Below are 25,075 nucleotides of genomic sequence, written 5' to 3'. Positions count from 1 at the left end.
GTGCACCGTCCAACTCGGCCTTGAACACCACCCGGGATGGGGCAGCCGCAGCTGCTCTGCGCAACCTGTTCAGTGCCTCACCACCTTCACATGGAAAGAATGTCATCCCTATTTGCAGTCCAAACCTGCCTTCTGTCAGTGCAAAACTGGCTGCTTCTCCCAATAAGGTCCCTACTGTAAGCAGCCAGGAAGATCCAGAGCTTACTTGTCTTGTGCTGTCTCCACCTCACCTAAATTTCCCTTTAACTTACCTGTTCCCAAGTTTTCACGGCTCAGCTTGCTCAAATTGCTGGAATTTTCCTCATCAGAGAGAGCTTCTAGAGGTATTTACTTAATAATTCTAGATTTAAATTACAAACAGGAAGTACATGGGCCTGCTTTCTTTCCATGCTCTTTCCTGTGGTGGCTCTCAGCTTCTTAGTGGGATCTGAGATGTATCAACACACATATTGAGATGTATCGATATCATGCACTAGAAAACTCGGGAACAGGTAAGTTAAAGGGAAATTTAAGTTCTGCTTAGGAACTATGAAGCAGAGAGGGAAGATGCATAGGATAAAATGGTGTCATGGTTTAAAAATTATATTCTCAAGTGTCATGTTCACACTGAAACTACTCCAGACCTCACATGATTCGCACACTTCCCTGTCCCCTTGTCCCCCTCCTTGCGTGGCTGGAGAGCAGAACTGGAGGCACAAAAAGTAAAGATCATGGACTGAGAGAAGAACAATTTACTGGAAACAGCAATGAGATAAGAAATTAACTGTAACAGCAACAGCACTAATGGCAGAGGGTACAAGAAAACAAAAGTTGTCTCTCACCCTGTGAAAACCCCCATCAATGCCAAACCACTCCCTCTGCAGTGCTATCCCAGCCTGCAAGCCAGCCTTTTTCCTGCCTTGTCCCTGGAAAATGGCATGAGGTGGCATAGAACAACCTCTAGGTCCCGGACCTGACCCTCATGGCTACAGCAGAAATTAAGCCTGTTCTAGCTGGAACCAGGACAGATGGAGCCAGTGGTTTTTCTAAATGCCTTTGCTGGCAGAATGAGACGCTGTTCCAGCATGCCAGAGAGACTCTAGGTTTCAGACCCTGTTTATACATAGGAAGGTGGAGGAAGGAGGTAGAGAAAAAATTATTTTGCAAACCCTTTACCTTTCCTTTCTCGGTACAAGGAGACACAACGGAAACCACAGGCTGGGTTTGTGGGGACTCTGTGAGGGCTTTCTGACCTGACACCTTTTTCCAAAAAATATCCAGACTTTGCAGGGTATGGGGAAAGGAATTTACTCTGCTATGTCAACGTCACAAAGAGGTGAACCAAATTGCCAGCAAATAGCCCAGCACCAAGGAATCAGAGGCTGCTGTATAACAGAGAAGCTTGTTATTGCCTCACTGAACATACTTAAGCAACCAAAATAGCAGCAGATCTCATGTGGTTATCACATCAAGTGAGCTTCTCTTTTTTTTTCACCATCTTTCCCTGCCTGAGCCCTGCCTTGCTCTTGCTCTGATTTAGTACCTGTGTTTTGTTCCCTCATGTTGGTGGTTTGTGTTTCTGCGCAATTGGAAGAATAGGAGACATCTGTGTGCCCAAGTGGACAAGAAGGCTGATGGCATCCTGGCCTATATTAGAAATAGTGTGGCCAGCAGGACCAGGGCACTGATGATCCCCTTGTACTCAGCTCTGGAGAGGGTGCACCTCAAGTGCTGTGTCCACTTCTGGGACACTGAGGTGCTGCAACTTATCCAAAGAAGAGCAATGGAGCTGGTGAAGGGTCTAGAGCACAAGTCTTATGTGGAACAGCTGAGGGAGCTGGAGTTGTTTTGCCAGGGCAAAAGGAGCCTCAGGGAAGACCTTATCACTCTACAGCTTCCCTGAAAGGAGGTTGTAACAAGGTGGTGGCTGTTTCTTCTCCCAACAATCAAGTGATAGGGCAAGAGGAAATAGCCTCAAGTTGCAGCAGGGAATTTTTAGATAAACTTTCTTTACCAAAAGGGTTGTCAAGTGTTGGAACTGATTTCCCAGGGAAGTGGTGAACTTACTGTCTCTAGAGGTACTTAAAAGATATGGGGATGTGGCACTTGGAGACATGGTTTGGTGGTGGACTTGGCAATGCTGGGTTGACTTGATGATCTCAAAGATCTTTTCCAACTTCAACAATTCTATGATTTTACACTGCAGTATGGCAGGAAATAATTAGTAGAGACTGGGCAGGATATTTACCATAGCTATGATAAATGCCATTGCTGCACTCCACACTGAACATGGGAAACAGCTCTGCTGGCCCTGTATCTGGCACCACAGTGGCTGTATAATACTGCTGGAATGGGAGCACTTGGCTCTGCAGACTCTTGCCAGCTCCACTCCCAGACTGTCTCTTTCCCAGCAGGACAGACCTCATATTGCATGACCCCATTTCACAGCACTGCAGCAGATCACACCAGTACCAGAGCTATGGAGACAGAAACTCTCCCTGCTCCACAGACCCAAAATCAGAGACAAACAAAGACTCCTTGGGGTACATATTGCCCTGTAGCGGGACACTCTGCCATGCTGGAGATCCTCCCTGCAGAATGGCACCCAGGGGGTTCCCAGTGCTTTGGGGGGTCCTTCTCAGCTCTGCAGCATCCCTTGAGCAAAAAGCTAAAGGTTCCTCTAGACTGGGCCATGCCACTGCCTGGGATGCCTATTGCCAGGCCAGGAGGCCAGCAGCTGGTGGACCCACAGTGCAGGGGGGCTGATGGCCATGTGTGGATGCTACTATGACTCCATCTCCCTGGAGGTCCAGCTGGGAGATGCTTTCTTGGGCAGGGGCATGGCATGGGGGGCAGACAGGACAGAGCTTTTTCCCTTTGACATTGCTTTTGAACCTTTCTTTTCCAGGAGCTGTGTGGAGGATCGCTTTATTTACCATGTCCTCTGTGTGTGTGTGTGTGTGTGTCAAAACAAGCAAACGAAGATTTCATGAAACAGATGTTCAGTGCTGCTATGTGTGCTGATGTCTGTCTCCTGCTCAGCCTCAGACCTGGCTGCTGCTCTGAGGGACATCCAGATATAGGATGAAAAGATCGCAGCCAAGAACCTGCAGGTAAAATTATACTTTGTCATATCTGTGAGATGAAATTATCTGTCAGCTCTTGCTGATGTCTTCCTCCTCTGCCCCCCTAATAAAAACCATCACAAACATATTCAATATACTTAGTAGTCCATTGCTAGATATAAATATACTCAGGGTAGTTGGATAGATATTTTTTCCCCACAAAACATGTTTCTTCCAATCCACATCTTATAAATAGCATGATAAATAGGATAATACATGGTCAGTTTTTTGTTCATGGGTGCTCCCCCACAACTGGAAATACAATATTTTCTTAATCTCTTTCCCTTGGATGCACACAAAAACAGTCTTTGCTGATACTCTCAGGTTTCTCGCATGTTTACATATTCATCTAATAACTGAAAACAGTACATATCTTTTCACAGATCTGACAATAAGCATTCTTGTTTGCCCTCTGCTGTTTAATATCCCCTCAGGAAATGAATGAGTGGTACAAAACCAGATTTACTGACTTTAATCATGCTTCTACAAAACATGCTGAGAATGTGAGACATTTCAGGGAAGGAAAAGGGAAAAGAAGTGTAAGTGGAATTGAAAACCCCTTCCAGCTTATGTTATGTCACTTCTAATGGAAGCCTTTGTTATGATTTCACTAAGTTAGGTAATGTGACAGTTGTCCGATATTTTCCCCAATAATGGTGGTCTTTTAGGCTATATTTTGCAACAAGCGAGGTGGATTGGAGGAGTAGTGACCCTGGATGTGACTTCATGTGTCAAACCAGCAGCAAGTAGCCACAAATAATATTTATACATATGAAATAAAAGTTCAGCTGCTCAGTAATGCATGTATCTGAACGCAAGGATCCTGTTGTTTTGAATGACAATGTCTGGGGAAAGGGGTTTATATGGGAGAATTTTTTGTTTGAAGCACCATCACAGACACTTCCACTTCCACACAAAAAGCAGACTCCTGCAGAAGCAACCATTTAATATTTTATGTTGAAGACATTCAGGATAATTTCATTAGATGAGGGAAAGACCTTAGAATAACAAGGGTTTGGTTTACAGCATGAGGATAAATAACAAGGGACAGAAGTGTTATTAAAACCATCAGCTCTGTTGTGAGAACCTCTTGATGAGGATAGATGGTTCAGCCGCCTCCTACTGACCTTTGCTTAAAATAATTTTTAAAAATCAGCATTCCCATATAGTAGCCTGTTATTTCAAAGGGTTTTCCTTTCTGGGTCACAGACACTGGCATTTAACTCCTCCTTCTCTCAGTAAAACATGCAGCAGGAGTACACGCAGGATGGAGTATCATATCAATGTTGTGTTGTTTTGATTTTTTTTCCTCCTCTGGTCAGTTTGAAATGCATCCTCCACTCCTATGGCTCAGGCTTTCCATGCAGGGAGTAACCGGTGGGTCTGGATCCTTAGCAGCTCACCCTGCCCAGGCTGAGATGGTTACTCAGGCTGTCCTTCAAACCCTGGCAGTCACACAGATCAACCTGCAGGCCAGCCACCCATTCACATGGGACATGTGTTCCATCTGGGAGGGCTTTGCCTCTGGGAAAGACCAAGTTGCCAGGGTCACTCCATTGGGAATCTGTGCTGGGACATGAATAGTGGACTGAGGGTCTCTTAGGTAGCCTGCACCTCACAAGGAGAGTTTGCTCCCCTCTCACCTCTTCCCAAACATTCACTTAAACAAGCAATAAGCAGTTATGGATAATGAAAGGCTTCCTGAGAAGTCAGGAGTCTGGCCACAGCTGCTCTCCAGCCAGGACACGAGACCTCTCTATCCTACCCACATCCCTGGGTGCCTCTCTGCACCCTAAACAGCTTTTCATTGAATCATTAAGATTGGAAAAGACTTCCAAGATCATTGAGTCCAACCTCTGACCAAACACCACCATGTCAACAAAACCGTAGCACAAACTGCCACATCCAGTTGTTTTTTGAACAGTTCCAGAGATGATGGTTCCACCACTTCCCTGGGCAGTCTGTTCCAATGCTTAACCACCCTTTCAATGAAAAAATTATTTTTGATGTCCAACCTCAACCTCTCCTAGAGCAGCTTGAGGCCATTTCCCTTTATCATGTCATTAGTTGCCTGGGAAAAGAGACCAACCCCCACCTTACTTCTACCACCTTTCAGGCAGCTGTAAAGAGTGATAAGGTCTCTCCTAAACTTCCTTTTTTTCCAGGCTGAACATCAACCTCTCCTCATGATTTACCGTCTAGATCCTTCACCAGCTCTGTTGCCCTTCTCTGAACATACCCCAACACCTCAATGTCCTTCTTGTAATGAAGGGCCCAGAACTGATCAAGGACTTGAGGTGTGGCCACACCAGTGCTGAGTACAGGGGGACAATCACTTCCCCAGTCCTGCTGGCCACACTATTGCTGATACAGGCCAGGATGCCATTGACCTTCTTGGCCACATGCTGGCTTGTGTTCATCCAGCTGTTGACTAGCACACACAGTTCTTTTTCCACTGGGCAGCTTTCCAGTCACTCTGCCCCCAGGCTGTAGCGCTGCTTGGGGGTTTTGTGAGCCAAGTACAGGGCCCAGCACTTTGCCGTATTGCACTCCATAGAGTTAGCCTTGACCCATCAATCCAGCCTATCCAGATCTTTCTGCAGAGTCTTCCTACATTCCAGCAAATCAACACTCTCACCCAACTTAGGGTCATCCATAAACTTACTGAAGGTACACTTGGTCTCCTTGTACAAATCATTGATAAAAATGTTAAACAGGACTGGCCCCAAAACTGAGCCTTGGGGAAATCCCACTACTGACTGGCCACCAACTGGATGCAACACCATTCACCACCACTCTCTGTGCCCAGCCAGACAGCCAGATCTTAACCCATCAAAGCACCTGTCTAAGCCGTCGGCTGCCAGATCCTCCAGGAGAATGCTGTGGGTGACAGTATTGAAATCTTTACTGAAGTCCAGGTGGACAACATCCACAGCCTTTCCCTCATCCAGTAGATGGGTTGCCTGGTCATAGGAGATCAGGTTGGTCAAGCAGGCCCTGCCTTTCCAAAACCTGGAAAGTCTGATGTGCTGGTTGTTCTGTACGTGCCAAGTGATGGCACTCAAGATAATTTGTTTCATAACCTTCCCTGGAATGAGGCCAGGCTAACAGGCCTGTAGTTCCCCGGATCCTCCTTATGACCCTTGTTGTAGATGGGCATCACTTTGGTCAACCCTCACTTGTCTGGGACCTCTCCAGTTAGGCAGCACTGATAATAAATAATGGAGAATGCCTTGTCAAGAAGAGAAGGAGAAAGTGAGTCTGCCTCAAGGGTGTAGATTTTTGCACTGAGCTCTTGGCCCTTCCAGAGGATATGATACTGCTGTGAAATGGAAGTAGCTTGCAGCCCATGCCCCTGCAAAGCAGCAGGGATGCTCCTTTGCTACTCCAGGCTTGCACAGGGGCTTTGCCCACTTCCTCAGGACCTCTCCTTCCTTTCTCACTGTTCCTCCAGGTTTTCACTCCAAAACCTGCATTTTCCCCTGGAGAGCAGCTCCTCCACCTTCAACCCGAGCCTTCTGCTATTGCAGCAGTTGTGTCGCTTTTATTAACTCAAATAAAATGAGGAACACTAATTTTCTTGCTTGACTCAGTCCTGTGGGACTTCGGGAGCCAGATTTTCTGCACGACTTCGCAAAGGTATCGGGTAACCTTGAAGCAACCCGGCAGGCGGGAGGGGGTTGCGGCTCCTGGTGAGCTCGGTAGAGCCTGGCCCGAGGAGAAGCCCACCCCCTTCCCCAACAAGCCTCTGACATTACCGGAGAGAAATGAGCGGAAAACAGAGAAGCGAGTTAATTAGCTGCATCTTCGCCGCATCACGCTTGAGAGATGCTTTCACAAGGGCAGGCTTCACTGCCTTGCCCTATCTGGTAACGAATGGTTTCTCTCCAAGCCAGAAACTCAGAGGGAATTTCTGGATCTATATAAGTAAATAAAAACTATACAACCGAAGAGAGAAAATGTATCCCTGTTCCGTTATATAATTCCGTGTCTCTATTCCCCCGGACAGATTTCATATATGAGAAACACACATATATATCTCACGCACATCTTTTCCACCCGGTTTTGCGGGCTCCCAAAGGGAATTTGAGAGACTGCTGTCTTCTCGCCCCAGGTTCAAATGGCCTCCAACACAAGCTGCCTCTGGGGCCGGCCCGGCGGGGCCGGAGGACAGGGACACCGCAGCCTGCCCCCCGACAGCATCCCGCAGTCTCTCCGCACAATATGCGCGGCTGCGCTGCGGACCCCGCGGCTCCGGGCCGGCTTCTCCTCCCACGGACAGGCTGCGGGGGGAGCGCCGATAAGGTTGATATTTATAAGAGTTGAGAGACACGGAGAGAGGGGCTCGCTGTGACCACTGGTACAATGGGGCGGGGTGACAAATTCAGGTGGGCTGTGATGAAAATCCAGATATTTCCTCTCCTGGGAGCTCATCCCAGGTGACAAATGCATTTTTGATTTCCCCAAATTCGAAAGAAATATTTTTTTCTTAGCAAGACTAAGTACTGGAAAATCTCAGCACACCGGCTACGGGGTACCCAGACTGTAGAAGGGGCTGTCTTTTCTCAAATAAAAGTTGTCGGGAGTTGCAGGGTTTTCCACAGATCGGGAAGGGCAGGGACTTGGCCCGCAAGCCGCAGTGCCAGCGGGTGCGGACAGCTTGGTGTGGCGGTGGCAGCTCGGTACCCGGGGGTGCGGCCGTCTCGGGGGCTGCCTGGAAGGCTCAGAAAGGATGACTGGAAATCAAGTGTTCCTTCTGTGGGGGTATGCGTTTGCAGAAGGTCCAATCCCACACTCATCCGAAAGCTGTTTCTGTACCTGAGGGTGAGCCCTAAAGCCCGGGGGGCTGCTCTGGCTGACACGGACTGTTGAAAACCTTGTCTCAGTGGTAACTCAGTGTGCCCAGTCGATATGTTTAGTTTGTTTTTCAAATACCTCGGGACACGGGCTTAGAAACAAGAATGGCAAGTCCTTTCTCAGGCAGAACACCTATACGGTGGCATCCTAATTCAGCTTTAAAAACAATTACATGAAAGAAGAGATTAGTTCGACTCTGATATTTTGAACTGAGCAAAGCTTGATTCAAATCCTGTTTTAATTGTTCATTCCACAAATAATTTAAGGAGATCAGCTTATTAAAAAGACCCCCACTCTGTGATAGAAATATTCAAAGATAAATAAGATTTTCCCCTCCCAGCTGTGGAAGAGCTAACCCTTCTGTATGTCTGTGGCCGAAGTGTGCCCTTGTTTTACCGCGTGAGAGATGCAGAGTGAGACACTCTGCATCCCTCTGAGGTTAATCTGTCTTCTTCTTCTAAATGCATAATTGAATATTTAGAGTGAAAGATGATGACACTGGGGAAGCTGAGGGCAACGGTCCATTGGCGATTGAGCAAAAATACTGAATAATTTTATTTAGATTTTATTTAGATTTAATAGCACAAACAATGAACAGAAAGAACAACATTACATCTGCAGGCTGTTATGAAAAATTGGTTTTGACAGGTGACACCTACAAGTTTCTTTGGTCTTATAACTCCAAATCTGTCAAAAATGATGCATATTTTAGCATCGGAATATACAATGGCAAAATAAATAGAAGAAAAAGAGCTGTTCTTCGTGATGTACTTGATAAGCCTTAGATAATCTGGGTTTAACCTGCTGTATTCAGCATATGTAAATCAAGTCTAGTATCTTTATTTGGGTAAAGAAAGATAAAAGAAAAAAAAAAAACAAAAAAAAAAAAGGAAAAAAGAAAAAGGAAGAAAAGAAAAAAAGAAAGAAGTCAAGTCACAGGGACCAGAGAAAGACCTTTCAGTTTGTCAAATTCATTAATTAGAGAGCTGCACATACTAGAAGATGCGTTTTCTTGCTCTGCTTCCCGCCCCCACCAACAATTTTACCATGAGGGAATGTTTACCAGAGTGTAACGAACAGTTTCCGATGGCTGCATTTTAGCTAAAGTTCTATTTTTTTTTCTTCTTGCTGATAGTCGTGTCTTGAAAAGTCGTATCTTCCGCATAAAACGCTGAAACCCTTAACAACATTATATGCGCTCATTAGGAAGTCAGCTCTCTTATAGCCCTTTCTCCTACTCGCTGGCAAAACCGATCTCTTTCTCCATTTACACTGTTACCAGCCAGCCAGCAAGCTCTGCCCTGCTCCCTGGTGCCACTGCACTGAGAGATCTTCCTTCCAGCAGCTACCGTTTTTTCATCCCTTTCTTTCTTCCGTGCCAGTGATTTATTTCCCCTGCCTCTCTTCAGATCAAGCGCTGGATTCGGCGGGAGCCCAACAGGCGGAAGCACCACCGTTTGCACCTCCCGACTCCCGAACCGAGGGCAGCCGCCGTGGGAGCGCCTTTTCCCCGCCGCACCCGGCTCCCCGCTCCTGTCCCGGCACTGATGGCACTTGCTTCTCCCGAGGTCTTTGGCATCCACCTACGAAACAAGCTCTGGCTATGTCGTTGCTGTTACCGTACTATAACTGTGCCCCTCGAGGAGAATATTTACAGAAATTAGGTGCCTTGTTTTACAGCTGCAATTCTTCTGTAAACACAGGGCTGATTTTAAAAGAGATGAACCCCCCTCACCCCCCCCCCCCCCATAAGCTCTTCAGGAAAATGCAACAAATTCACATAATTCTTTTTTTTGCCTTGAGCTGAGCTGAGCACAGCAGAGAAGTCCTCTGAGGATGAGGAGGGGAGCTCTGCGGGATGGGCTCTCTGCCTGCATGCTTTGGCTTCTCCTGTCGCTGCACAATTTCATCCCTGGAAGAGATTCAGGGTCTGGCTGGAATCTATCAAGCTGTCAGAACGGATAGAGACAGACTGTGGAAATGCTCAGAGAAGGGTACTCCCACTGTATATTTAAAAACCCCAAACAATTAAAGCCTAGGCTGAAATAAAAAGTCAATACTAGGTTGCCTGCCTAGAGGTGGAGGGAACCTGATTTAAGTGTTACAGCCGCTGTCTTTACAAAGCGGGACTCAGAGAGAGCTCAGATCAGAATACAGCTCCATGAATTGGATTCCAGGGGATATTTAACGCTGGAGGACTGGGAGGGAGGGAAGCACCCCCTGTTTCCTCACCCTGCTGCTCCCCGGAGCGCAGGAACAGCTCGGTGCCACGCAGACTTTTGCGGATGTTTCCTAAGACATCGGTCCTGCATACGTTCGGTAACCTTTGGCTTTTCCACATGCTTTTCACTAAATAACAGCCCTGTCTCTCAGGGGCGGTCAAGAAGGAGAGGAAGGGCCCCGTCCCCCGCACAGCGCCACGCACGACCGTGCCCGCCGCTCTTTGTCTTGCAAGAATACGAACGTCGGGCACCCGGCGGTGCGGGAGGAGACTGGGAACAGAGGGCTCTGTCAATGTCCTCTAAACCAGATCTTTCTCTTTCCAGGTGCGGTATGTGGGGGGAAACCCTCCCTAGAGAACCGATTTCAGTCCTTGATCTGAGACTTTAGCAATATCTGGTGTCAAGAGTCATAGCGCTGCTTTCCAGGCCAGCCGAGCCTCGCATGTTGCATACCGAGCCCTGTTCAAAGCTGGAAATGGGGCACCATGCCCAGCAGCCTTAGGCGACACTCCTCATTTCCTCTCCCCACCCGGCCAGCCCCACGGGGTGTGGAAGGTGCCCGCATAAGTGACCAGCGCGATCAGGTGGCCTGGACAGAACCTTTCTCACCGCCACGAAGAAGCCTACAGGTAGCGCCAGGGCGTTTCCTGCACCGGGGGACACCCAGCTCAGCATCACCGCATAAATCGTGTCTGTATCGCCCCGGAGTTGCCGAGCTCTGCTGGGCGCCGCGGTGACACGGGCTGTGCCTCCGGCCGGGTACTGTGGCGCAAAACCGCGCCCGTCGGGACCATGGCTGCTTTGCAGAGGAGAGTGGAGAGGATGAGAGCAGTCGGTGGTCACCAGCTCTCCGTCATCACATTGGCACAGAGTAGCCTCTGCAAACAAAGGCCGGTAGCGGCACAGGCTCTCTTCTGTCTGAGTGTGACGGGATTAAACCTCGTCTTTCTGATAATTTACCGTAGAGTTTAGAAATCACTCACCTAATTATTAATTTTCTCACCACGTTTTGGGCTACTGCACCCCGACGACCTCACACACGGAATAGCCACAGTGTGGAGGCCAGGCCTGAGCTTTGGAGGTTCCATCTCGTTGTGGCCTCACAAGCACAGAGTCCGCAGCAGCAGCAGGATGCTTTGCGGCGCCGGGGCTGCTAGGGCACGGCTGACATGCAGACGGACAGACAGACGAACGGGCAGGGCAATTGGTGGATATGGACGTGGAGCAGCTTTGTGTTAAAAACACTGACTGACAGAGTGCTTTGGGTGGGAAAGAACCTTTAAAGAGCATCCAGTCTGGGCCGTGGCATCTTCTACTAGATCAGGCAGGCCCGAGCAGGGGGTACAGCCGCCGACCATCCCTGTTGCAGCAGGACGGCATCCCAAGAAAACTTCATTTCCCTGATGTCCGCCCTGCCTGAGCAGGCAGTGGTGTCTGCCTGAGACTTGCATTTCCTCTCTCTGCCTCGCTTCCCCTCTGGGAGCCCGTTCATTCGTCTAGAATCATCCAAGGAAGTTTTTTCATGGGGTTTTTCACTCCCGTGTAACCCCCAGTGTTTCTAAACCCGAAAGCAAGCTGGGCACGAGAAACCTGAGGCTTGCTGCCCTTCCCTCCGAAGGGAAACCCGGGGCCAGGGCACTTGCCACTGCCCACCACTGCCAGTCCTTGCCCCCGGCAGTTGCCACGCTGGCAGCCCCGCAGGGAGACATTAGACTGGTCATTTTCTGAGTCTCCTTTATTTCCTCAGTTTCTCCCTGAAATCTTTATAAATCTCCCTTTTCCAGGGGGAGTGTCCAGGCGGGTGGAAGTCTGAGCACAATGAAACCTGAGAATTTCTGTCACTCTCTGCATATGGTCCGAAGTGCTTTAATCCCAATTAGGGGCGGCTGACACACGGTCCTATTCATCCCAATCAGCTCTTGAATACATTTGCCTAGAAATGAACTTCACAAATAGACTTTCTCCTAAATGTGCCCAACAGCAAGGAAAATCGAATTGAGTCAGGGGCTCATTCTGAGGCGATCGAGGGAGAAAAGGTATGAATTTATAAGGTACACCGAAACATTGCAATTCAGCAACAAGTTTACTGACTTTTATTTGCACCATGTCAACCGAAAGAACCAAGAGATACGGTGGGGGTTGCGGGAGAAGGGGAGTACGGTTAAAAGGCAACTTTAGACAGACTTTGAATACTTTATGTGGCAAGCTTCGCCTCCAATTGAAGTTGGGCTAAAAAGAAAAAAAATCTCAGCCCCTACACTGGAATTTTTAACGAGCACAAAACGTGTTTGGATCCGATCTGGGCTGACGCTAGCGATTAACAATACGAATACCAAATCGAGCTCCTGTCATCTGCCCGGATTCCCATAGAACCTGAATTACTATTCAAAAGCTGCTTTAATATCCCACCCGCATCTCGTCTGCACCCCACAGCTGGTTGGGGGCCGCCGGCCCGGCCGCAGCCGCTCGGCCCCGCCGGTCGGCACCGCCTGCCCGCAGCACCGGGCACCGGGCACCGGCAGCGCCGCGGCGGGGCGGCACGGCTGCTGCGGGCTGCGTCCCGGGGGAGGACTGGAAGTGAGGGGAAGGATGGGAAGAGAGGGAAGGGTGGTAGAGAGAAGGGGGTTTGAGAAAGAGAGGCTGAAACTAGAGAAGGTGAGCGAGATCGAGGAAAAGATACTCGGAAATTGCAGAAGAGAAAGAAGGGGAAAGGCAGGGAACAAGGGAAGGGAAGGGAAGGGAAGGGAAGGGAAGGGAAGGGAAGGGAAGGGAAGGGAAGGGAAGGGAAGGGAAGGGAAGGGAAGGGAAGGGAAGGGAAGGGAAGGGAAGGGAAGGGAAGGGAAGGGAAGGGAAGGGAAGGGAAGGGAAGGGAAGGGAAGGGAAGGGAAGGGAAGGGAAGGGAAGGGAAGGGAAGGGAAGGGAAGGGCAAAGGGGAAGGGCAAAGGGGAAGGGCAAAGGGGAAGGGCAAAGGGGAAGGGCAAAGAGGAAGAAGAAAAGGGGAGAAACGGAAACGGAGAAAATGGGGGAAAGAGAAAAAGAAAAAAGAGTAAAAATGTTATTTAAAAATAAAAGAAAGAAAAAAAGAAGGGATAAAAAGTGAAAAGAAAGAGACATTCAGACCATATTGGTCTCTTCGGTTTAAAGTGTTTCAGGGTCTCAGCAAGCTTCCTCCCTGCCCTCTACCCCGTGCCTTGCATCCCTATCTACCTGCCGCGGAGCCTCGCGGCCTGCTCAGGCAGGGACGGGAGTCTCGGACCGTCCCGTCCCGCAGCCCCGGGAAGGGCAGCCCTGTCGGGGCAAAGCCATTTGGGAAAAAGGTCACCCCGGGAGCCGCCGGCTGGGCCGCCCCGCCGGAGTATGGCCTGCTGAATGAACTTGCAGCATTTTGTTCCAGCCTCCGCTGCGATGCTCTGCGGCATAATGAGCCGGGCCCTGTATACAGGCATTCATGCTGGTCTGAATGTGGTGTTGAACCTTCTCTGTGCCGGAGCGGTTTGATGGTTTGAATGGAGCTCCCTGGTGGGACATTGCTCTCTGCAACTGTGCCTCTTTGGATGACTGTTGTTCCTTAACATTCATGCCTCATTATGGGGCAACCTGTTAAATCAGGGAGAACAGTGTGCCAAAGTGTTACTCAGGGGCACCGGCAGTTCAGCGGTGGGCATAAATAAGGGCCGCCAAGGAAAATAACTTTCATCACATCTCTGGGCAAAAGTGATCTCTCTTTAATGGTGCCTCTAGTAGCCCGGTTTAAGTATATAAAGAGCGATAGTGGAATGTTTTGATTGAGTCTAAACATTGTCTTTGAATAAAGCTGAAACCATGTAATTAATGTGTCTTTTTAATAAGGGACAATACGGTCGTTCAAGCTATTTAATTTCATTTAATTTTCCATCCCATTTGCTCCAAAGGCTGCTTTTACTTTTAACACCCGGCCTTTCATGCTGCATCTTGCTCCAGTGGGCACATTAGATCGGTTTCACCCTTCCTTTTTAGGGAAGGAAAAATAAAAGAAAATGTGGTTCCTTTCCTCTTTTGTGGACAATTTATTTCACTTGGGGAACTTCAACTTTGAGCCACAGGACAGAATAAAAATTGGAGAACTGGTGTGAATGCTTCCAGAGCAAGGGCTTTTCTTTTCTGAGTGGATGGGAACCAGCCACAATCGGCTATATTAATAAATAACTTTCCTCACAGTCGGCCTTTACATGGTCCTATTGATAAAATTGTTCGCGTGTCGTTCACGCTTTTTGACTCATTAAGGCCTGGGAGGGAGCGGCTCCCGAGGCGGAGCAGTAGGGTACCTTGGTCGCCTTAAAGGCCCTCTCTCTACCTCTGCGGCTCGCGGAATTTCAAGCCGGTCTCATCCTCGAGTGGCCAGGCCAGAGGTTACAGGGACATGTTCATGGCTTAAATTTATTGCTCTCAACTTCTTGTTTATCCTTTTTTCCCCCATTCATGCCGCTGATCAAAGGGGTCATCTTCAGTTCCCCACATCCTCTCCCCCCTCCTCTTCCCAGCTCTGCCGAAGTGAAAACGAACCCTCCCCTGCTCCCGGGATAGTCCCTGGCGTTGCACCCCGGAGAGAAGCGATCGATGGTCACTGTTGCTGCTGGGGGAAGGCACGGGGTGGGGCAGACGCGACATTTATCTCTCGCGCTCATCAATACGGATCATTACTGGAAATCCACTCACAGCCTACGCGGACTCGGTGCCGGCCAGCAGCCCCCGGAGCGGGAGGTGGCAGCGCCCCGTCCCGTCCTTGTCCCCGTCCCTTCCCGGTGCCGCCCGTCCGGGGCAGCTCCGCGCTTCCCTCCCCGCGCCCGCGGGCAGCGCCAAGGGCGGAACGGGCCGCACCGAGCAGCTCTGCGCTCCCGCCGCTCTGCAGAGGCGCTGACACTTCAGGGCTCGCCCCGGCCGTGGCAGCGGCCGCCAGTGCCCCGGGAAGGCGGCCAGCAGGCACCGGGCGGGCTGGCAGCGCTCTGCCGAGGCGGCCCCGCAGCGAACGGGGCCGGCGAGAGCAAATATCATCGCAGCAGCCGCGGTGACTTGCCAGGCTGAGCTTTCAGTGCTTTCTGGCGCGGTGAAGGGCAGGGAGAGAGGAAAGAAGAATTCTGCGACCTCCAGCTGGTGAGAGGTGCCGGTTCAAAATCGCTCTCGCTCCCGGTGCGCATCCCTGTGGCCTCTGCACTCACGGTGCCACTCGTGACGGCGGCGAATAAATCCAGAGTAAAGCTCCCACCACAACCACATCGAAAGCGACATGCCTAGGTTTATCTTGCAGAAAGCGGGTTACTCGGGAAGAGCCCGCTCAGTTACCTGGCATCTGTCGGCAGATGTACCTCTAAGCGTAGCTTTTTGGCTTTCCTGTTGAAATTTATTAGGGCTGACTATTACAAAAACGCCACAGAGGAAAAAAAAAAAGGAAAAATAAAAGAAAAAAGAAGGAAAAAAAAAGGACTCCATCTCTGCCATTGTTTCCGAAAGCAGTGGATAAAATCTCATGTGCAACTTTGTAACTTCTCCAAAGGAGAAAGGTTTAGAAATCTTCTTTTTGGAGTGTTATGAGGCATGGAGCAGAGAAAACCCGCTAGCAAGAATTAGATAGGAGTATAAAAGCGAAAGTGGAAAACTGAATTTGTTAGTGTTCTTCTTGGTCTGACAGGCACATGTAAACTGTTGCATGCACTTAAGGAAAAAAGTCACACACCTTTCCTTTTCAGCTCCTGGAAAATTCCTGGGACATTTATCCAGACTGAATTATAAGATGACTTAATCCTAACACTTCGTTGTATCTTAATTAAAATATTTATGAGAAGAGGAGGGACATGGGCGTACACTGTTCAAATATTCTCGTTCTGACTTTATTTACAGTTGTTTTTTGTAGGTACCACCTCCTAAAGCAGTTTCGGTGCAAGAGATTTAGCGTGTGGGCAAGGAACTTGTGGATGTATTAAATGAGGAATCCAGCTGCACACTGTTTGCTAGATATCTGTGTTATCTGCTGTCCGTGCCCGCCTGTTTCCTGGTGGTTGTATGTCTCTATTTCCTCCTGTCTCTATTTCTTAATCACACGAACTACAGACACAGCTTCCCCAGTGCTCGCAGGTGCAGCGGTTTGTGTTTTACAGGGGCTACTGCGGCTCATATTTTGTGCTATTCATCCTCCTTAAGGATCAAAGCTCTTCTGAAACAGATTACTGGCCTGAAACCAAACCACTGAAATGGTAATATGGTCGTTCTTAAAAAAAAGTGTAGGTATTTTCTGGTGTTTTCCCATCAAGTACCTGCCCAATTTCTGTATGGCACACGCCGGGAATCAATAGAAGTTAACAAGTCCTCAAAACATTCCCCATCTCTTTGTTTAATCTCCTTTACAATAAAGCCAAGGGAAGAGAATTAAAAATCTTTGAAGTATATTAAACCTCAAAAGGCTCAGCCAAGTAGACTTAAAATAGTCACTTATTTTCCAAAACTGGTTTGTCGAGGAACAATAAAAGGAAGTAAAATTTATGGATAAATTATACAGTGGATTTGTCACTTAAAATATCGTAACTGTCTCGGGGACAATACCCCATGCTGAGGATTAATGGTCCCTCCAGACCTTTGATTCACCAGCGCCTTTTCTTTGCCCTTGACAAATTGGATTTTTAGGAATGGGAAGGTCGCCTGGCCCATTGTCTGCCAGCCATTCACTCTGCCTGATTATGCAGGAGGGTTAGGGAAAGGCTCCATGTGACCCTCTTGGATGGGACTCCGCAGCTGCTCGAGGAGCCAAACTCTCTCACCAAACTCTGCGCCCCAGAGCATCCCCCTGCCAAGGGGTACCCCTCCTGCTCCCGTTGAAAAGCCGGCGTCCACACAGCGCCGCGTCACTCTGCGGGCGGAGATACGCCTGTGCTCATCCTCCCGCCGCCTGCCGCTGTCACTCCGGCCCCCTTAAGTAGTTGGGGTTCCCGAGCGCTCACACCCAGCGGCAGCGATGCAAACCAGCAGGGCTCCGGCCATCAGCGTCAGCGCGGAGAGCTGCATCCCGGCTGGGCTGCGCCTGGGTCCTGTGCCGGGCACCTTCAAACTGGGCAAGTACCTGTCAGACCGCAAGGAGCCAGGACCCAAAAAAAAGGTATTTTCCTACGGTCGCTCCTGCACCGCTGGACTTTGATTATTCGTTGACTCGGGGGAAGCCGGCTTTGGGAAAAGAGGCTGCTCTTCCCCAGTCTCTCTTCGATCCTCCCTTCTTAGAGAGAGCCAGGAAAGCAAAGGGAAGCGTTTCCAGAACGTCCTGAGATGTCTCCCCGTGGTTTTGCCAGGAAAGCCTGCCCGCTCGTGCCCTCTCCCCCTCCTCCCCAGCGCCGGGGCCCCTAGCCCGGCCGACCTCCGGGGTGAGGCCAGAGGACACGGGGGCTCTCCCGGAGGAGTGGACGCTCCCCCTCTTGGACAGAGACGTGCTGGAAGCGTCGCCTGAGCTCCACGACCGATGTCGGCGCCCTAGTCCCGCCATCCAGCCCCCGCCCCCCGGGGCTCCGCTCACTGGGGCATTGCCCCTTTCCCTGGCGGAGCCGGGACGTGCCACGGCCGGCTCCTCGCTCCTGGAGCCCCGGCGAGGCGAGGGCATGAGGCTGTCACAGCCCCCCGGTTTTGTCCCGGGAAGGAGCAGGGCAGAGGCAGATGCACCAATTTATTTCTGCGTTTGGCTCGGGTTCGTGCCCCCCAGTCCCTCTTCCCGGCCGCGAGTCTTTTGGCTTGGGCCTGAAGGGAGTGTGGGGCGAGAGGACCGCGGCTACCCCAGAGACGGCGCAGGGGTGCGGGTCGCAGGTGTCGGGGCAGCCCAGGGCAGCTCGACCTTTCCCCAGAGCCTCGGGGGACCTCCTCCCCTGGAGCCGCAATCAACCCGCACAGCCGGAGCGGGAGGGATGCCGGCCACCCGGCTGCCGGCTTCGGGGTCAGTCCGTGTCCGAGCGAAGGAGCGAGGAGGAGGCGGCGAAGGGCTCTCGCCCCGTCCATCAGGCTCTTCAGGGGGCTGCGGATGAGACCCTTCCTTTCGCCCCCCAGGGCAGCCGCGGCTCACGCGTTCCGCTCTGATTTTTAATGCACTTTAATTGTTTTTAAACGCTCTGCCAGCCCACTCAAATTTATTTCTCATCTGGCTCCCTTGGTTTCTCGCTTTAGACTGCTTTGTTCCGATGACTTTTATTGCACGGTCATTCAGGGAATGGGCACTTCATTTTCTCTTTGTATGGGCAAGCAGATTATGAAATATGGGGCTACAGGGACTTTGTAGCTAAGCAGAATCTTCTCCCCTTTCCCCCTCCCCATCTCCCGACAAGTCCTGCATGTCGCAATGGTTTTGCACGGACTTAGAGACAAAAAGAAAAAAAAAATTAAAATCGTACCTGGGTGTTTAATATAGCTTTAAGCGAAATGTAACAGCTGCAACTGGACAAGGTGCGTTTGGATCAATGCTATCCAAGGGAAAAATCCCGTTTCTCCTCTCCGGGCAGGGGTTCTTCCATCCTTACCCTGCAGAGCTGCAACCCCCGCTAGGGCAGCTGCATCTCTCCCAGGGCACCTGCTAGTCGGGGAATGTCCTACCCAAAGGTGGGTGAGGATGGAAGCATTAAACAAGGAGGCAAAAATAGATGCTCTCGCCGCTGCTTTCAGCTGCGATGCTCGCCCCCCTGCCTAGTGAGGGGAAGCAGCTCGAGGGGCCAGGCAGAGCGGGCAGGCAGGGGAACGGGTAAGCTTCTTGCTCTCTTTATGTTTCGTTTCACGTGAAAATGACAGCAGTGCCGCCTGTTTTCCAGGTGCGGATGGTCAGAGGGGAATTAGTGGATGAAGCCGGGAGCTCGGCTCTGGAATGGATAGGGTTAATCCGAGCGGCCCGAAACTCCCAAGAGCAGACACTGGAGGCTGTTGCGGATCTGCCAGGAGGACAGGTACCCCACTCGCTCCGGGCTGGCATGGCGCCTCTCTCCGCCACCTGCCTCCCCTCTCAAGCCTCCTGAAGAAGTTTCCTTTCTTCCCTCTCCAGATTTTCTACCGGGCCCTGCGAGATGTCCAGCCGGGAGAGGAGCTTACCGTCTGGTACTCCAACCCTCTGGCGCAGTGGTTTGACATCCCCGTCACGGCCACGCCGACGCACGACGAGAAAGGTACAGATGCGGGCACTCATTTCAGAGCAACCAAATTAAATGAAACAAAACAAACCCTCTTTAACTGACACCTTTGACGGGATCTCAAACTGCGGTAGGCAAACGTGGGCCCCCAGAAAAATAAATGCCAGTACAGCTGCCGTGAATTTAACCCACCACCCTTTAAACTAAGGCTCCATCTGCTTACATTTAAAGGGTGATCTATTAACTCGGTAGCGTGTGGAAAGGCCCCCGTGCGTCGAGTTGTTCCGTCATCGGCCCGATTTAATGATTGTCTGATAGGCAAATGGGGTTTCTGTGAAATATCGCTATAGTTGGTATGCGAGACAGCAAATTGGCTCAGCTCAGCTCACCCGATGCTGTTTCCAAAAACATTGGGTTTACCTTCCGTTCTCAGAGTTTCAGAGACTCTTTTCAGGTTCTCTTGCGGGTAGATTCACATAGTCAAGCCCAAACTGGGCAGTACTGGGCAGTCCCTGTACATTAGAATACATTAGGTAAAAGGTTAAGTCGGCGTCAAATCACCCTGAGATCAGGATATGCAAAGATATTGGGAAGGGGAAGGCACCAGTCTGGGACTGCTTGTTTCAATCCACAAACCTATTCTTAGCTGGAGTTACACCGGTATTAACAAAATTATAAGGTGGCAGCACATTAAAAAAAAAGGCCAGGGAAAAAAAGACGGAACATTTCAGCATTCACTTGTCGGGTTTCTCTGCCGGCGGCCACCCCCTTCCGCTGGTCCTGGGTCCGGGCGCTCCCTGGGGCGTCGGTGGCTGCAGCTGCCTGTGGGCACTCCCCTCGGGCTGAGCCCGCTCTGCGGGGGATGAGGGAATCCCAGCCGCTCCTGCTTTACGCAGAAGATCCTTCAGCTCGGCAATGTCCTCGGGAAGAGAACGAGTGCACGATCCGGGCAGGAGCTGCCCCATCCCCCCCCGTCACGGCTGGCCGCTCTGCAAGGTGACCAGGGTCCGGCCCAAGGGGATGGCTGCGGGAAGGCCAGGCTTTGGCTATTATACCACATCGTGCCGTGTGCGAGAGCCCAAATCCCTCCTTGTACGAAAACTACACCCGGAAAAGAAACTCTTGGTCACATTTTTGTCCCCGCCACGTCGAAGGGCAGTGAGGCCATGGATCTGCCGAGGGCCACCCCCTAGAAAAGCCTGGCGAAGTTTCGGTGGCAAGTAGGACACGCGGCTGCGTTGCGCTCCACTCCTCTCCAACCGCCCTTCCTGCGGATGGGTTCCAGTGCTACTGGGGGGAAAAATGAAAGAGAGCTCAGGTCTGCAAGAGGCTCCCAGCGTGCGGCGTCTCCTCGCCCCGTCGAAGCAAGGCTGATTTGCAAAGTGACCCTATGGATCTGCTGTGTCTTCGGTCCCACAGTTTCCAGACTGATTAATACAGACTCAGAAAAAGTGTATCAGCATGATGAAGTGCTCTTCTTTTAATGATCATATGCTGGAAAAAAAGCCGGAAAATCAAACTAAACTCCCAAACCCCCACCAACAGAAAAATGACAGCGGAAGAAATTCGGAGAATTTTTTTTTTTTTTTAAGCACAAAACGAAAAAACCTAACCAAATCAAAAATTTGGAATTCTTCCGTGTTTGACACCTTTAATTTGGGTTACCGTGGTGAGAAATAGGTGGGTTTTTGGTGGGGAGGTGTGGTAGGTTTTTTCTTTGCTTGTTTGTTTTTTGTTTTTGTTTTTTAAAATCTTTTCCCTGGAGCCGTCCTTGTTGAACTAGAGCTGAGCCGGGGAAACGCCGGGCGGGCTCGGTGGCGGTCGGGAGCCAGTCCCGACCATCTTTTGCCGAGGACACCAGGGCCGACCCGCGCCGCTGAAGATACCTGCGTAGGCAAACGAAGATAGCGGAAGGGAGTCCTTGGCGGGCCGTGGCCGTATTCCTTTCCATCCGTACCGCTCCTCTACTCTTTTTCCCATGCACGGCAGTGGGATTGCCACCGCGGTTCTTCCTCCCATGGCCGCTGCCTCTCTGGGCCCAGGCAGACACAGTTCCGTCTCTTCCCCTCCTCGACGGGGCGAAAACCAGCGCCCAACGCCTTCACAATGCTGCAGATCCCGGGACCGCCTCTCCACGGCTAGCAAGGAAAGGTTGCCCACGGCGGCGAGCACACACGCGGCGAGTTACAGGCCACAGCCTGCGATGCTTCCACGCGCGTTCGCACACGAGTTTCCCGCGGAGAGCGAAGATTCCGTTTCCACCCGCAGCGGACATCGACTGATCCCTGACAAAAGCCGGTGACAGAGAGGCTGGTCACGGCCATCGCATCTACCCGGACGACCCGCCCTCCCATGGTGCCCCGACAGATGAGGGGCACTATGCAAGGTCTCTCTCACTCGTGTCATCCCCCACGGGATTCCCTGAAACGTAAGGAGCTGTCCCCAGGCCTGGAGCGGGCTCTCATTTCCGTGCGGCGTTTGGCTTCACCTTAGGTGTTTCTGTGCACTAAACTGAGGTGTGAGGGTCAGCTGGGGACGGTCAGGGTGGCAAGAGCCGAAAGGGAAATTCAGGGGCTTATCAGGGTAGTATGGTGACTGGGAGAAACGAGGGAGAGAAAGATGGGTACAAAGGGACAGAAAAAGAGAAGAAAAGAGAGGAGAGAATGAAGAGAGGAAGGAGAAAGGGCAAAGTGGGGGAGAGGAAGGAAGGAAGGAAGGAAGGAAGGAAGGAAGGAAGGAAGGAAGGAAGGAAGGAAGGAAGGAAGGAAGGAAGGAAGGAAGGAAGGAAGGAAGGAAGGAAGGAAGGAAGGAAGGAAGGAAGGAAGGAAGGAAGGAAGGAAGGAAGGAAGGAAGGAAGGAAGGAAGGAAGGAAGGAAGGAAGGAAGGAAGGAAGGAAGGAAGGAAGGAAGGAAGGAAGGAAGGAAGGAAGGAAGGAAGGAAGGAAGGAAAAGATTGCAAGACAGACAGGTGGCTACAGAGGCGGCGTTTCACCGTCGGAGTTGGGGAGATGCTCCTCCTTGGGAGTATCCTCCTGGCAAGCAAGGCCAGGAGGGGGAAAGCAGAGTCTGAGCCTCTGCGGTGTCGAGCAGCCACCACAGCCGCGGCCACCGAGGTCTGTTCCGCTTGAGAGAAGTCGAAATGGGACGGGGTACAAAGGGCATTGTCCTCTGAAAGGGAACGATTACATATGGCCCATACATATCGGATATTGTCTCGCCGCGTAATGAGGGACTCACGATCATTAGATTGGCCTTTGTTCAGTGCAGCCGACTCCCTGACATACGCTACCTCCTCTGCAAACGCCAACAGATGGGCCCTCCGACAGACGACTCGCGGCAGCAGCTGCTCCCCCCGGCTCTACGGCGCCCCGCTCGCGGGAGCTCAGCCCGGACCGCGCAGCGCCCGCACCGCTCCGCGGCACAGCATGGCGGGGGCGGGACGAGGCGGAGGGGGCGCGGGGATGCGCGGGGAGGCGCGGGGATGTGCAGTCGACGCTGACGGGTCCCTCCGCTTGCCTCCGCAGGGGAGGAGAGGTACATCTGCTGGTACTGCTGGAGGACCTTCAAATACCCCAACAGCCTCAAGGCCCACGTCCACTTTCACTGCGCTCTGAGCCACGGCCGGCCCTTCCTCCATCACGACCACGGCCGGCCCGCTGCCACCGCCTTCGGCCTGCCCCCTAAGGAGCTGCCGGCCGCCTCACTGCGCGGCCACCCGCCGCCCGGCTGCGGCCCTCGGGAGGCCGTCAAGCGGGAGGCCGTCGTCGCCTCCCCGCCGCTCGCAAAGCCGGCGCTGCCCAAGCGGGCGGCGGGCAAGGAGGAGCAGGAGCGCGCCCTGGACATGAGCGTGGGGGCCGCCCGCGGGCCGGGGCCGCTGCTGGGGCCGGCGGGCGGCAACGGGCTGGCGCTGTGCCCCGGGGCGCGCTCGGCCTTCCGCCCCGCCGGGTCGCTGCGGGAAGAGGCGCGGGGCGCCGCCGCCCTCGGCTTCTCCAAACTGCTTGGGGGACTGAAGGCGGGACGCCCCGCCGCCGAGGCGCCGCCGAAGTGCGGAGCGCTGCCGGGTGAGGCCGCCCCGCAGGCGGCGGCGGCGGGGCTGGCTTGCGGCGGCGGGCTGCGCGCCTTCCCGCTGCTGTCGCCGCTGGAGGAGGTCTCGGCCTTCCGGCAGGTGGAGCGGGGTCTGCCCGCTGCCGCGCTGCCGCCCGCCCGCTACCCGCCTCTGCCCGGCGGGGCCCTGGAGCGCTTCGCGCTGCCGCCCTTCGAGGGGCTGAAGGCGTACGCGGGGGAGTGCGGGCTGCCGGTGATGCCGCTCACCGTCTACAACGGGGAGCTGCTCTACGGGGCCGCGCCCTACTACCCGCTGAAGCTGCACCTCGGCGGCCTCTTGAAGTACCCTGAGTCGGTGTCGTACTTCGCGGGGCCGGCGGCGGGTCTGCACGCCGCAGAGCTGGGCTCACTGGCCAGCATCGACCGGGAGATCGCCATGCACACGCAGCAGCTCTCCGAGCTGGCGGCCGAGAAAGGTCGAGGGAGGCTGGAGACGCTGCCGGCGGGGGCGGCCGGGGCGGCCGGAGGGAAGCCCAAGACCGGGCACCTGTGCCTGTACTGCGGGAAGCTGTACTCCCGCAAGTACGGGCTGAAGATCCACATGCGGACTCACACCGGCTACAAGCCGCTTAAGTGCAAGGTCTGCCTGCGCCCCTTCGGGGACCCCAGCAATCTTAACAAACACATCCGACTGCATGCCGAGGGCAACACGCCCTACCGCTGCGAGTACTGCGGCAAGGTGTTGGTGCGACGCCGCGACCTGGAGCGGCACGTCAAATCCCGGCACCCGGGGCAGACCCTCGGCAAGGCGGCCGAGGACAAGAGTGACTCTGGCTATGCGCAGCCCGAGCAGGAGCAAAAGACTGATAACGAGAGCGATGTGGATGTCTGCTTCACCGACGACCAGAGCGACCCTGAGAGCGGCAGCCGGCACCGCGAGCAGTGATGCGGGAGGCGGCCGGGGCGGGGATGAGGGGAGCGCTGCAGCCCCCCCCCCCCCCCCACTATTCTGGGCTCCCGGGGCAATCCCACGGGAGGCCGTGTCGCGGAGGAGCGCGGGCTGGCGGGCAGACCCGCCGGCGGGGCTGGCAGGGGTGCGCGGGCGTCCCAGGGATCCCTCCACGGCGTAGCCCCCGGCGCTGCAGCTGCGGTGACGGGACAGGGGCGGGAGGGCGAAACCCTGACGGGCCCGGGATCCCGCTGGACAGGCACCGCATCCCGATAGGAGCCCGCATTTCAGTGGCCATATATTTTTATTGTACCTTTGTGTCGAGAAAATTGTGCCTTTTGGAAACGACTTTTTTTTCTATGCGCTCTCCCATCACTTGTTCCAGCGGTCTGAGCCGCGGGGCTCAGCAGCAGACCCGGGTATGCAAGCGCCTCTGGCACCTGTACACTTTATTTGACGCCTCACCCGTGCTTGCTCGGGTCCTAATAAAGCAATACCAACAGCTTTTTGGAAAGACAGAAAAAAAAACAGGCAACAATATGCCACTCTTGCAGCATGGAAGAGGTTTGCATAACAGGTGCACCATTTGATCAAGTTGCAATTATTTATAGCAGATAATATTTGAGTAACAAATGTAAAATAAATATTGAAAAGCATGACTCTAAAAGCACGCACTATATAATTTTAAAGGAAATACACTCTCTGTTTGGTAGAATACAAATGTGGTGTATGTTTGTTTTCTAATGAACGATGTACAGTGGATACAGTATTTTGGTCTTGGTTC

General features: G+C 52.4%; 1 protein-coding gene across 1 annotated transcript; it reads left to right on the top strand.

Annotated features, from left to right (window-relative positions):
* The first annotated feature begins 17,165 nt into the window (after positions 1-17,165).
* Positions 17,166-24,288, top strand: PRDM13 (PR/SET domain 13). The gene is made up of 4 exons (XM_059843386.1): positions 17,166-17,306; positions 18,988-19,119; positions 19,215-19,335; positions 22,823-24,288. The coding sequence occupies exons 1-4, from the start codon at positions 17,166-17,168 to the stop codon at positions 24,286-24,288; spliced, it is 1,860 nt and encodes a 619-aa protein (XP_059699369.1).
* The last annotated feature ends 787 nt before the right edge of the window (positions 24,289-25,075 follow it).

Source organism: Haemorhous mexicanus, chromosome 3, assembly GCF_027477595.1.
Source record: "Haemorhous mexicanus isolate bHaeMex1 chromosome 3, bHaeMex1.pri, whole genome shotgun sequence".
NCBI classification, from domain to species: Eukaryota; Metazoa; Chordata; class Aves; order Passeriformes; family Fringillidae; genus Haemorhous; species Haemorhous mexicanus.
Note: the sequence above shows the minus strand (reverse complement) of the source record. Positions and strands in the feature narration are given on the sequence as shown.